The sequence below is a fragment of the Leptonychotes weddellii genome, chromosome 3 (assembly GCF_054177405.1).
Source record: "Leptonychotes weddellii isolate Sample4059 chromosome 3, ASM5417740v2, whole genome shotgun sequence".
NCBI lineage: Eukaryota > Metazoa > Chordata > Mammalia > Carnivora > Phocidae > Leptonychotes > Leptonychotes weddellii.
Window position 1 is genome coordinate 86,760,352 of NC_138371.1, and position 13,570 is coordinate 86,773,921.

A 13,570-nucleotide genomic window follows, 5' to 3' on the forward strand; every position below is an offset into this window, starting at 1 on the left:
AATATGTCTTCTGGCTATCCACTCCTCCTTCTGAGATTCTAATTATACATAAATTGGGCTGTTTGATATTGCCCCATAAGTCTCATGTTTTTTCTTAATTTCATTTTTTCTCTTTTTGTTTCAATTTGGAAAATTTCTCTTGATAAGTCAATATCTTGATAAGATATTGATAAATTCACTGATATTTGCCTCTGCTGTGTATACTCTGATGATAAGGCCACTGAAAGAGTTCTTCATTTCCAATTATTTTTTAAGTTCTAGCATTTTTTCCTTTGGTTTTGAGAAAAAGTTTCTAGCTTTCTATTGAAATTCCCCATCTGTTCACATATACTGTCCACCTTTTTCACCAAACCTTCTAATACATTTATCTGAGCATTTTGAAGTTGCTTTCTAATAAATTCCAACACATCTGGGCCATCTCTAGGTCTGGTTTTAATGAGCGTTTCCTCTCTTAATGACGGGTCATTATACCTTGCCTTTTTGAGTGTCATGTAATTTAAAATCTTGTAATTAAATATGAGAAAGCCTGGCACTAAATTTCTGACCCATTTCTAACAAGCGTAAGGATTTTAATGACAATAGTTTTTGTATTAATCTCATTACTTACTTCACCTCTCAGTCCCACTCTTATCTTTCCCTTTACTTCTTTCCATATTTCTTTTCCTTTCTAAACTTTATAATGCACTAGTCAAAAAGACCTAGGCTTCAATCCAGGTTTTTACTACTTACTAGCTGTGTGATCTTGGGTAAATTACTTAATTTCTTTAAACCTCAATCTTTTTATCTGTAGAAGAATTATGTGAGATAACGATTGAGATAAGGCTCATAATGATTAAATGAGATAAGGCTCATAAAGATATAGAGAGATTCCAGATGTGTAGAAAGAGATTCTCTCTACATAAGAGCTACTATTATAATTACTATTTTTCTCACGTGGTCTTGAATAATTTTTGGAATAAGGTGGAAAAAGATCGATCAGAGTTTTAAAATGTAGAGCACTAGAGGTTCCATGGAGTGAAGAGAGTCTATCTCATGTAGCAATGAGCAAATACAACTCAGTGCCTCACTCTGTGCTTTCTGTATCAGGCATTCCCATTAGATTTTTGTTTGACAAAAGGGATCTATCACCTAAAAAGTTTTGTACTCCATGATCCAAAATCTTCTGCCTCTACGTTACCTTTTCAATTACTCATTTTTCAAGGGTATGTGCACTTAACCAAGTGTTGTGGGTTGAATTTATGTCCCTCAAAAAGAAAATGCACAAGTTCAAACTCCCAGCAGCTGTAAATGTGACGTTATTTGGAAATAGGGTCTTTGCAGATGTAATCAAGTTAAGATGAGGTCCCAATTAGACTGGGGCCTAATCCAATATGACTGATGTCCTTCTAAGAATGGCAAAGACAGACACACAGACACACAGACACACAGGTTAAGGTGCTGCAGCTGCAAGTCAAGGAAAGCCTGGGGCCACCAGAAGATGCAAGAGGCAAGGAAGAATCCCCCACTACAGGCTTTGGAGGGAGCACGGTCCTGCTGACATCCTAATTTTGGACTTCTAGTCCCTGAAACTGTGAGAGAATAAATTTCTGTTGTTAAAGCCACCAAGTTTGCGGTTCTTTGTTATGGTAGTCCTGAGAAGCTAATACCCTAAGGGACTCAGGGACTCAAGAAAGAAAGATAGAACCATCAGCCTCCATAGGAATGACTCTCTGGTGGTGAAGCTCTGGCTGTGTGGCAGATATTCTGAGGCAACCCAGTGGGGCCACATTCCACTCAGCCTCTTCCCCTTTACTCACACTGTGCCTTGAACCCATGTCCTTCTGGTCCACTTCTCAGTTCAGCTTTGCAAATTCCTACTCTTCCTAAAAGACTTAACCCAGTGCTGCACTTTCCAGAAAGCTTCCTCCAACGTCCACTTCTCCATCTCTTGCATGTTGTTGTTGGCACTGAACACATTCGGCAAATACCTATCCCTCCCTCTCTCAATCCATTAGGTGAATCACTATGCTGGGTACAGAGTACAGCAGTGAGACAGACATATTTCCGGCCTTCATGTTGCTGGCAGTCTAGTGTAAATTCAGACTGTTGATCACAAAAATAAGAATATTATACGTGTAATACTAATAGTGACTTAATAAAAACAACTAAACACTCACTATGTGGTAGACGTTCCACTTAAGGGCTTTATATTCATTATCTCATTGACTCCTTACAAATACCTATATAGTAGGTACTACTACTTAAAGAGATGAAGAAACTAAGACTCAGAGGTTAAATAACTGCCTGAGGGGACGCTACTAGTAGGTGGTCGGGCTGGAACCCCAACCCCAAGCTAACTGCAGCCTGTACTCCTTACAACCATGCCTCTACTGCCTCTCCTAAATAACTGTTAACAGAGTATAGTGTTCTAGTAGGAGGAGTAGAGAGAGCAGGGTGCACCCAATAGTGTGGAAGGCAGTCGGGGGGGTTGGGAGAGGTTAACTTGGCCCATCCCCACTGGGCAGTAAGCCTCCTACAGGCTGGGAGCCAGCCTCAATTATGTTTATGGAAGTGAGTGTCCCCTAAAGTGGCTCAGAGGGTGCTCTGCCTACAGTAGGTACTTAATAAATGTCTGCTAACTTGATCAGGAGAATCCAGAGATGTCAGTTACTTATAAATACAAAATTCTATTAAGATGTTTAGGTAAAAAAAAGTCAAATGAATAAATGCTATATAAAAACATTTCCCAGTATTTCCTTAATAGCTCCTATCGTTCTTACTTTTTGGTAGGGGAGCTGGTTTGTGTTTTCTGATCTCTGTGAGAGCGACCATCATTAAGCAGTGAAACAAATGTAATTCAACCTCCTACTATTGTATCTGGGACCCAGCAATCATGCCAAAAGGTTCTGGAGAGTCCACGCACACAGGGGCACCAGCTCTGTTCCCACCCTCCAGTGCACCCATGAACCCTCCCCGGGCCAAATCCTACACTGCGGCTCTTTTCTAATCTCAGAGTTAAGCTGACATGGAAATGTTCTAATCATTCTACCAGAGGGCCTGTGAGGCTTTCCACACATTCCAGTTCACAGCACAGATGGGGAAAACGGAAAAAAAGATACAACCTTCTGACTTAAAATTGCTTTCACGGCATCTCCCACTTCCTCCTGATTGCTGAGGTCAACCGTCCAAACGTGGGGCCGGCCGATGAAAACTTCAGCATAAGGATGCTGGGATGTCAGCTGGAAGAGAAAGACAAAGCAGCTCAGTCTCACAAACTTTTTTCTTTTTTTTTTAAGCCTTCTGTGCTAGATGAAGCGTTTTGTTTTTATGGCATTGTACTTTCGTAGCTAACAAGACATTTTTGTCCTTCCTTGATGATCAAAACCTCCTGAGGACCCATAAGTAGAAAACAATAAAAGAGTGAGAGCTCCACATCTTGAATCCCACTTGGAAATGTCAAAACCAGGTGCCACAGTGGCTGTTACAGGTGGTTCCGACCCCCAAAGCTGCACCAACTGGAACAGTTAACTCTTGGTCATATCGCAGCCCTGAAAATCCCCTTGGTCTAAGTAGTATCTGTTACAAGACACAGGTTAGGACACACAGGTAAGCATGAGAAAATTATAATAAAGCCAAAAGCTTTAAAGTCATAAGAAGATGAGTAATGGCACATACGAAATGTGAAGAAAGAGAAATAAGGCTACCAGAAAAACAGAATTTTGGAATGGTTTCAGGACGAATCATTAGCATCATGTTGGAGCCTTAATACTGATAAAGACAATTCGGATTCAGCAAAGCTCTAAATTCGGAGGTTTTATTTTAAGAACAAAGGGTCCAAAGAAACCCAGGATGAAAGCTGGTGATTCTCCGTTCCTGAAGCGTCCTTCCTTTGATAGCTAAATTTACCACCACCCAAACTGGCTTCCACCTTTATGCTTGTATCCCTTTCAGGGAGTAATGGGAAGGGAGCTTTCTGGACATTGGTGAGAGCATTTTCAGTTCTCCCGAAGACTGGGGGTGCTGCCTTGAGCTGCGCCCGAACCTATGGCTGAGGACCGGGGGTTGCAGATGGCTCACGAGGCTCTAAAGTCCTGCACGAGGGGGGCCGTCCGCTCCCCATTCAGCTTCCACCTGCCCCGCAGGGCTTCCACATGGGGTCACAGGATCCAACTCTCTGGCACAGTTTTAATATACATTGAATTTCCCAGGAATGTAATTACCATGTAAATCAAGGGATGTTTGTACTGTGTTTTCTTTGGAACTTCACCCATAAGCTGTTAACCACTTTGGAAAAATCAGGGCAGCCGAGTCAATGTCACTCAGATGAGGTGAGTCTCCATTACGACATACCCAAATCAGTCTGTATTTGTAGCTCTCACATTAATGGCAATTGCATATGTATGTATACATATATATATATGTATAGGCACTTTTTAACTTAGCTTCTCTTTTATAATATCACTTATAAGCAACCATAAGCCCTTACCAAATAAGGGCTAACCATATTCAGCTGAATGCTTTATTCTTCTTAAGTACAAACTTACTCATTGTAAAGAGGAATGAGACATGTTTTCTACTATAGTTCTTGGGTATGGCATAATATTCCTTGACTATATATATACTGAAATATGTATTTCCTTATTGAAAATTATTTTCCTTTATGTTAGAGCTAGGGAATCATTCTTTTTTTTGAAATTACATATGTAGGCAGGGTATATTATTTATGAATTTTATTTCAGGACAGAAAAGTAGATCTTACAATATACTTGTGGGAGAAATACAGGTGTTGGGTCTGGTAGGGTTGAGGCTGTTTCTTTAGAGGTGAAGCTGGTTCTCTTTTTCTTCAGACTCCAGTATACACAGAGGACGGGATGATTTAACTGGCCTCTCTCCATCTCACTCCTAGCCACCATTCTTCGTATCCTACCCTCACCAACTGTGTGCGCGCAATACTTAGGGCAGGAAACCCAGAGTTTAAGTTACTGGGCCTCAGCTCCCAGTTGTCATTGGTACCCTCTCTCATGGAAATCATGATTCTCTCTCTCTCTCTTTTTTTGAAGAGTTATTTATTTGAGAGAGAGAGAGAAAGTGGGGGAGGGGCAGAGGGAGAGAGAGACTCTTAAGCAGACTGGCTGCTGAGTGTGGAGTCCGACATGGGGCTCGATCCCAGGACCCTGAGATCATGACCTGAGCTGAACTCAAGGGCCAGACACTTAACTGACTGAGCCACCCAGACGCCACTGGAAATCATGATTTTGAGGAGAAAATATCCTAGACTTTCCTCCTGCCTCCTCTGCCAGAATCACGCCCCTTGCTGGCCTGTTCAGTTCCCCATTCTTCTGACACGTACCCTCTTCTTTCGCTCAGCCACATGGTCAGTGATAGAACCTACAGAGTGACCACAGCCCCTCATGGAGCTGGGGAAGAATCCTTTTCTCTTTTTTTTCCCCTCTCAGCACACATTTTAGATTCAACACATATCAGTGAAGCCCCTGGCTGGCTCAGGCACTGTGCTGATGACCCGCATATGCATTATTTATCATGTTTCCTGTGTATCAATCAGGATTTTGAGATTTACAGGGGTTTACAATTCTGCAAGACCACACAGCCAGGAAGTAGCAGGGCAGATTCAAATTGAGGTCCTTCAACAACGCATTAGCTTTGGACGGAAAGGAAGATGACAATTTTACAGTACCTACAGGGTTCTTAAGACAAAGGCGAAAAGAAGCCCAAAGTAAACTCCAGTCTTTTAATCACGCTCCTAAAACTTGCCAAACTAAAAAAAAATCCCAGGATTGAATTTATGCCTGCAGTAGAGCTTTTCTGAAGACGAGCAAAATGTCACTCCGTTTTCACTTGGTGGCCTGGAGAACAAACTGATTAAATCTTCCAATGGAATCAGGGGGTAAATTAAAGTTGTCATCAATGTCACTATGCAGCCACTTAAAAATTGGCAGTCTCTCTCCCCTCCCCTTCATAAGGTCCTTGCTTATTTGCAAGGTTGCTCTAAGCACTTGGAAAATACAGAATGCTGAGCCATTATCATTTTATTCATTTATATTTACTGAGGGTTACTAAATTTTAACGAGTAAGGCATTTTGTAATTCATTATTTCCCCTCTGAATGTTATGCTCCTCCCTGTTAATTTATTGAGAACCGTCTGATCTGAGCTACTTCACTGTATATCAATCAGCAAATTTACTGGAGTATAGTTTGTAAAAGTAATGAAAATCTTATTAAATATGAGACATTATTATAGAGTGGCTACTACATTTCTAAGGAAAACATGAGTTCTCTTTATGGAAAAAAACCCTGAAGCCAGAGAATTTCTAACAGTTTACAAAATGTCCAAATAATGATTAAGAACCTACTAATGTGTTTCCCAATATAAAGATAAAAATCCAATTTATATCACATTGAAAGTATAACCTGAACCGACCACATTACTTAAGGCATATGGAACTTTTTCCCTTGAGTATACATCGTGGTTTTAAAAATTGGTCCAATGTAAAAGACAAAACTGTCAGGTAGAAATTTAGACTTTTTGTCTCCAAGGCAAAGAAGGGACATATATGCAATTTATACAGATTGATTTATATGGATCAATTGTTGCTTAACTGGAAAAACTAGCAAGGGCACAAAAAATAGCTTTGTAATTATGTCCACTTTGGTTAAAATTTTTCCATTTGCAGAATAAAAAAAAGAATAATTGATTTCTAGGGATTTTTGACCCTTGGGCTTCTATAGGACTGTTGATAGCACTCTCCCAGTGAAAAGCGGTTTTGGTTAGGGGGATTTTGTGGCTTTTGTGGGCTGAAAGGGCAGAGTGGGTGGCCCACCTGGCCTTGAGGTCAAGTTCACTGGGTCCTCCCAAAGCTGGCTCCCAGCCTGCTCTCTGCACTGTCTCCCGCAGAGAAGGAGACAGACATCAGATGGAACCTGCCCTCCTGCATAAAGCAGAGTGACCTTCTCGGGATTTCCCTCCAACTCATCAACATTCATGCCTTTTAGGCTTGAACCCCACCCCCATCTCCTTCCTTCCCTTTACAGCACAGCTCCTCCACCATCCCCCTTTCAGTTAACCCACCAACATTCTCCACCTGGCACAATTCCAGGCTGACACTCCCTCCTCAACTTCGCGAGTTCTTTCTGTATCAAAACCTGAGCTCCTGGAAAACAGGAAACGGGTCTTGATAAGTTTCCCCAATGCTGCAGCTAGTACCCTGGGCCCTGTTGGGGACACAGCGCACATCTGCCAACTGACCTTTGGCATCCCAGCCCTCCTGTGGGAGCCCAGGACTGATGGAGTCATCCGTGTGAGGTCACTTTCAGAGCAACTGAGAGGACCCCACAGTGTCATTCTAACTAGAGTCCCATTTAAGCATAGGCAGAATCATCTGAGGGGATGGGAGGAACCAAGCACCTGGGGGTGGGGGCAGCTCTAACGCCTATTCTCTTCTTATGCCATGAAGAATGAAAAGCCTCCACCACCTCACTGAGAAGCACATTACTAAGTGATGACAATGGACAGGAAATGATGAACATCCTTTCCTCAATAACTTAACACGGGCTGGTCTGATCTTGGTGACATTACAGCACTCACTGGGAAATGGATTGTGGATGAGTGTCCTCATTTTCTTTCTTTCTTTTTTTTTTTTTCAGGAAAAAATAGTTGTAACAAAGTGTCATCAAAATCTTTAGAATTACTAATAACAAAAAGGTGCCGGTTGCCAATGTAGTCTAAGATACTTTTGACTGATCATTTCCCAAAGGCTCATATATAGAAACAGCAACGAGAAAAGACAGGTTTCTTAGCTCTTCACGTATTCAAAAAAAATCACAATGGGGGGGGAACCCACCATTAGAACTACCATAATAACTGTTGTAGGCAAGATCCGCCGACACATGGTAAAAATAAATGGGCAAAAGTTTGAAGAGAACCAGAACTATTTGCATAGTTTTGAAATATTTTTTCCAATATAGAGAAAAATAGTAACTTTATGGTGAAGAAACCCAGCAGGCACTACCTGAACCAGTAATTAGACTGAGATCATGGCGCCCCCCTCCCCGATATGACACACTGAGAAGGCCATACCACTTCTCTGACAGTCTTGCTAAAAATGCGTCATCTCAAACTAACCACTAGACAACATCCGTCAAATCCAAAGTGGGCAAGGGCCTACAAAAAGGCCAACTGGGACTCTTTCAAAGTGTCACGGTCGTGAAGGACAGTGAAGGACTGAAGAAGTGTCACAGACTGGAGGAGATTAAGGAGACACGGCAGGTAAATGCAATGTGGGGTCCTGGACTGGATCTCAGAACCGCAAAAGGATATTAGTGGGAAAAAAAATGGCCAAGTCCAGTTAGACTGTAGTTTAGACAACACTGTGATATCAGGGTTCATTTCTTAGTTTTGATAATTGTACTGTAGCTTTGTAATACGTTACCATCAGGGGAAGCTGGATGAAGGTGTTAAACACAAACTCTGTACTCTCTGTGCAACTCTTCCCTAAGACTAAAACTATTTCAAAATAAATAAAAAGTAAATTCCAACAACTCCACTTGTATATAGAATGAAAAGCAAGAACCCAAGCAGATACTTGTACACGAATGTTCACAACAGCGTTATTCACAACAGAGAAAAAGTGGAAACAACCCAAGTGTTTGGTAACAGATGAACAGATAAATAGAATGTGGCGTATTTACAGAACGGAATATTATCCAGGCCTCTACAAGGAATGAGATTCTGACACATGCTATGAACTTTGACAACATTATGCTAAGTACAACAAGCCAGTCATGAAAGGATACTGTCTGATTTCACTTACATTAGGTACCTTCTAGAAAAGGTAAATTTAGAGAGAACATAGGTGAGAGGTTCCCGGTGGCTGTGGGGAGGGGAGAATGGGGAGTTGGTGTTTAATGAACACGGTTTCTATTTTGAACGATGACTAAGTTCTGGAGGTGGGTGGTAGTTATGGTTGCACACGACTGGGAATATACTTAATACCAGTGAACCATACACTTAAATGGTTAAAATGCTAAGTTTTAAATTATGTATATTTAATCACAACAGAAGTAAAAAAAAAAAAACAAAATTACAAATAATTATTCCAATGTGGGCAGAAAAACTTCAGAGATTTCTTACACCTAACTTAAAATGTAGGGATGATTTATTGACCCAAATTTTCTATCCTAAACTCTATCCTAAAAGTTTCAAAGAAGTCAGGAGCATGGTAGAGCAGAGATTCCTAAACTGAGATGTTCTCATTGCTGGGGAGCATCTCTTCAGATCATTCCAAAGAATAAGCTGTTCGGTGCCAGGCTGAACACTCCTGCTCTGTGCGCTGGTGTCTCACCCAACACCTGGCACACAGGTGTGCATTAGGAATTGCTGAGGAACGACTTCCCCAAAAGCAATGACTCCCTATAAGGAAGAATTCAAATGTACTATACGAGCAGAAGGAAAGGCAAGCATGCGAGTCAACACACATACAGTTACCTCTTGTCAGAGGCTGTGTGGGCCATAGATTGTCCTTTTTGAGGATTATCTATGGATCTCAATCCTCTTCCTCCACCTCCTTTGGCCCTTTCTCCAGTGGTCAGAAAAAAGCATTCTCAAAATAATAAGCTCTGTGAATTGGTAAGATCTTTGACTGATCAGTGAAAAATGATCATAGAAAAGGCATTCCAGGTTCTTTTGGGGGGAGGGGGTGTTCAGCCGACCCAGAAAGGTTTAAAAGTAGCAGAATTGAAAACCGTGTGCTTTAATCACAGCGCTGCTATACTGCAGCTACATCATGGGGGTCCACTGGGGTCGTCCCCCAGGTGGAGGCCCCGAATGACAGGGGCGCTACAGGACTCCAGCTTGGAGAGGCTTCCTCCTTGGGAGCAGCCCACAGAGCCACAGAAATAAGAAGAAGATCAATCTTATGGTTTCTTGCACACACCTGTTTCTGACTAGATACAGAAACACCAGCTTGATCACCCACATGCTCTAAATGACTTGTTGATTGCCCCAAATCGAATCCAACTGCCTTCAGTGGTGATTCATCACCTGCTGTGGATTTTTAAAGAGGATCTCTGACAGCAATTCAAATAAGGCTTCTGCCAACAGTTCTCACAATGGCAGGATTAGTTCTCAGGATGGTGCCTGCGGATGGTGGCTGAAAATACCAGGCACGTGACTTCAGTTGTCCATCATCTGTCTTGTCTCTCAGGGTTGACAGCGAAGGACCCCACGACACACTCTCTATTCCCCACAGCCCATCGCGGAGAGCACATTCTTCAAAAATGCCTGTTAGCCAGTGGATTTCCTTATTCCATAAATTCTAGACATTCAGAAAGTCAGACCTCAGCCACTGAGAAGGCTGGAGAGGTCTGTGTGAATTAGGGTAGAGCTGAGGCAGAGTGAAAAGATGCCACAGTTTGGAGAGGGGCAGAAGTAGATGCAAGTCTTGGCTGTGCCACCACCTGGTTAGGACAGGGCATCAGCCATTCCTCCCTGAGCCCCTGCGCAACCCCCTCCTTCCACCCAGCTATGTTAAATGACGTTGACAATACCTACTGTCCTTTAATGATGTTGACGATACCTACTATCCAAGGCTATGAAGTTGGAACGGGCTCCTAGCCTTCAGTAAGTAGCTAGTATTCACACTGTTAAAAGAAGAAGGATTTTTTTTATAGAGGCTTACCTCTCTCAGAGTTGGCTTGCCAATGAAAAAGTCTGTGTTTTTGCTGCTTTTGGGTGGGCTGAACTTGGGATTCAGAAAAGCACATCCATTTGCAATGGCCTCCAGGGGAGCTGGGCCCTCATAAGGGAACCCGAGTCCAACAAACAACTGTAAGACAGAAAAGCACACCATATATAAACACATCAATCAGGACTGGCGTCCCTGGCTCACAGGGGGCTATTCTGTGCTTCATTCCCATGTGGAAGCCTCAGACACTCTGGAAGGTTCCCAGACCCTGGGGGGGTGGGGTGAAGAGAAAGCAGCTCACATCAGGAGCTGAGAAACAGGACCGGGGACCTTTACAGGCCCAAGAAGCTGCTCAGCTCATTATGCTCTCCTCTGCAAAAAAAAAAAAAAGTACAGAAATGAGCGTGGGGAGTGAGGGAGAGGTGAGCAGTTGAAGGGGTAGGGAGGCGGGGGTATTAAAAGAATAAAAAACAACAACAAAAACCAAGACCCAACAATAATCTTTCTGTAACTCACCAGGAGACATGACTGGAGAAACACTTGCTTAACTAAACAGAAGGTTTCTTCATTGAACCAAAGGAACAACAGGCCCTTTCAGGGATGCTGGGCGAGGGGGACAGAAAGGTCACTTGGCGGTTTGATTACAGTTCAAATGGAGCTGCTTTAAAATGACGGTAGTTCAGTAAACACAGGTTTTCATAATGGGGTTTTCACTGGGGGACACCAACAACTTTGTTTTTATCTCCCCGTCAGCGGAGGGGAGAGGGTGCTGAGTGGCTCCACCAGCCAGGCGGCTTCCCTCCTCGGCAAGTACACCACGCGCGTTCCCCACAGCAGACAACAGATGGCAGCCAAAACACACTCTCCAAGTCCTCCTGCAAACCCGAGCTCCAGAGCTGCTGGGACAAAGGGGCCTTGCTGCAGCTCACTGGCAATCATTCCTGGGTCCGAAACCGAAACAGCATCTCAGGGAAATGCCTCAGTGCAGCTCTTCCCCTCGGGACCCTTCACGGTGCTGGTGGGCAGGAAGCCATCGATGGCAGGGTCCAAGTCCGGCCTTGGGGAGGTGTGAGATCTCCCTACCACACCAAGGAGCCAAGGCTGAGATCACTCAGCCTTGGGAGACACATCCATCACCAAAGGATAACGGGGCCCCACGGCACCGTTCCCTTCTGCCATCACGCTGAGGAACACCCACGCAGCCAGGCCCCGAGAGTGAAGGATATTGGCGAAGTGGATACACGGCAGGCCTGATTGTCCTTTCACGGGGCCCTTTCCCCAGCGATTCCCTCTTTGCGGCTGCTTAAATGGAATTGCTTGCTTAGAATGGTTCCATGTGGAGAGACCTGAGTCCCGGCCGCTGGGTTCCCTGGGCACCACTGAGAGATGCAGGAAGTTTGTGCTGGGCACTCAGTTTCGGGACTGAACACTGACCATGGCCCATGCTGGACATACTGTAGCCCCCACAGGGATTTTTCTGGGACAAGAAACAAAAACCCCAGGTTTTTGAACTGTATATTCTTTTGCACAAAACAGGGCACTTAACCTTTGTTTGTTTCAGAGGAATAACCTTTCACTTCCTGTAAACTTCGGGATGACCAAATATACTGCCAGGGACATCCACTGGAGGAGTTGAGGAGAGCAGCTATGGGGCCAGCAGAGCTCTCACTGCCGGCCGGGGGCACTTTCCCTTGGGCAGAACCACTGGAGACATGGGTGAGGAACACCATGTGAGTAGGAGCCTGGAAGATGTAGAATAAAGGGGCATCTCCACCACCACTTGGAGGCCCTGTTTCTGGATTTTACTGTTATTTTTTAAAGATTTTATTTACTTATTTATTTGAGAGAGAGAGAGGGAGAGGGAGGGACTGGGAGGAGGGCAGAGGGAGAGAGAGAATCTCAAGCAGACTCCCAGCTGAGCTTGGTGCCCGATGTCATGACCTGAGCCAAAATCAAGAGTTGGACTCTTGAGGTGCCTGGGTGGCTCAGATGGTTAAGCATCTGCCTTCGGCTCATGTCACGATCCCAGGGTCCTGGGATCTAGCCTCGCGTCCGACTCCTGGCTCAGCAGGGAGCTTGCTTCTCCCTCTCCCTCTCCCCCTGCTCATGCTCTATCTCTGTGTCTCAAATGAATAAATAAAATCTTAAAAAAAAAAAGAGTTGGACTCTTAACCGAATGAGCCACCCAGGTGCTCCTGGATCTTACTCTTCTTAAGTAGCTGACAGGAATGAGATTATCAGAGAGAACTTAAGTGTATAGTGTGTGGCCTCAGCATGTGGCTCAGGGGTGGGGGGTGGGGGAGGATGCCTGATAGCAGCAGAAGAAATGGAAGGCAAGAGTGGGAAGGACTCATCCCAAGACATCACAGCTTTATTAAATATGAAGAATCCAGGGTTACCATCCTTCAGGCTTTTGAGCTCTGTGATCTGCCCTCCCTATCAGATTTTCAGGAGGATATGCAGGCTCTCCAGGGGAAAGATGACCTCTCTCAGGTTGCAGGAAAGCATAGGGCTTCCAGATCCTTTTCACTCTGAGAAGAAAGGTGCTGGAAGATGCAGATGGGGGGGCTCTGTGGGTTTAACCAGAGACCAGGAGCCCACAGTGTGTCCTGACCTCTGAAAATCAGGGCCTGCCATGAAGTGCTGATACCTTCATCAAACTTAAATTGCCAAGAACTTTGGAGAAAATGTAGGATGCACAATGATTATTTAAATAGAAAATCCTGGAAAAAAATTTAATTAGCTCCTTTAGACCAACCAATCTAAACCCATTAATTAAAAGTATATGGGGCTGTTGCTTAATGGACTTGAATGTGACCTAGGTTTAATTATATCTGAATAACAATTTGCACCATCTCGGCTGCCCTGCTGGCATCAAAACATCTCAGTAC

The 13,570-nt window shown here is 43.8% G+C and overlaps 1 protein-coding gene across 8 annotated transcripts in view; it reads right to left on the reverse strand.

The window, feature by feature from the left end:
• Positions 1–13,570, reverse strand: part of MGAT5 (alpha-1,6-mannosylglycoprotein 6-beta-N-acetylglucosaminyltransferase) — a 332,440-nt gene that overhangs the window by 27,229 nt on the left and 291,641 nt on the right. For all 8 annotated transcript variants that reach the window (XM_081814571.1, XM_081814572.1, XM_081814568.1 and 5 more), the window contains 2 exons: positions 10,674–10,820; positions 3,102–3,218 (listed from right to left, as the gene is read on the reverse strand). In XM_081814571.1, coding sequence (XP_081670697.1) covers positions 3,102–3,218; positions 10,674–10,820 — 264 coding nt within the window. The remainder of the gene's footprint in view (positions 1–3,101; positions 3,219–10,673; positions 10,821–13,570) is intronic.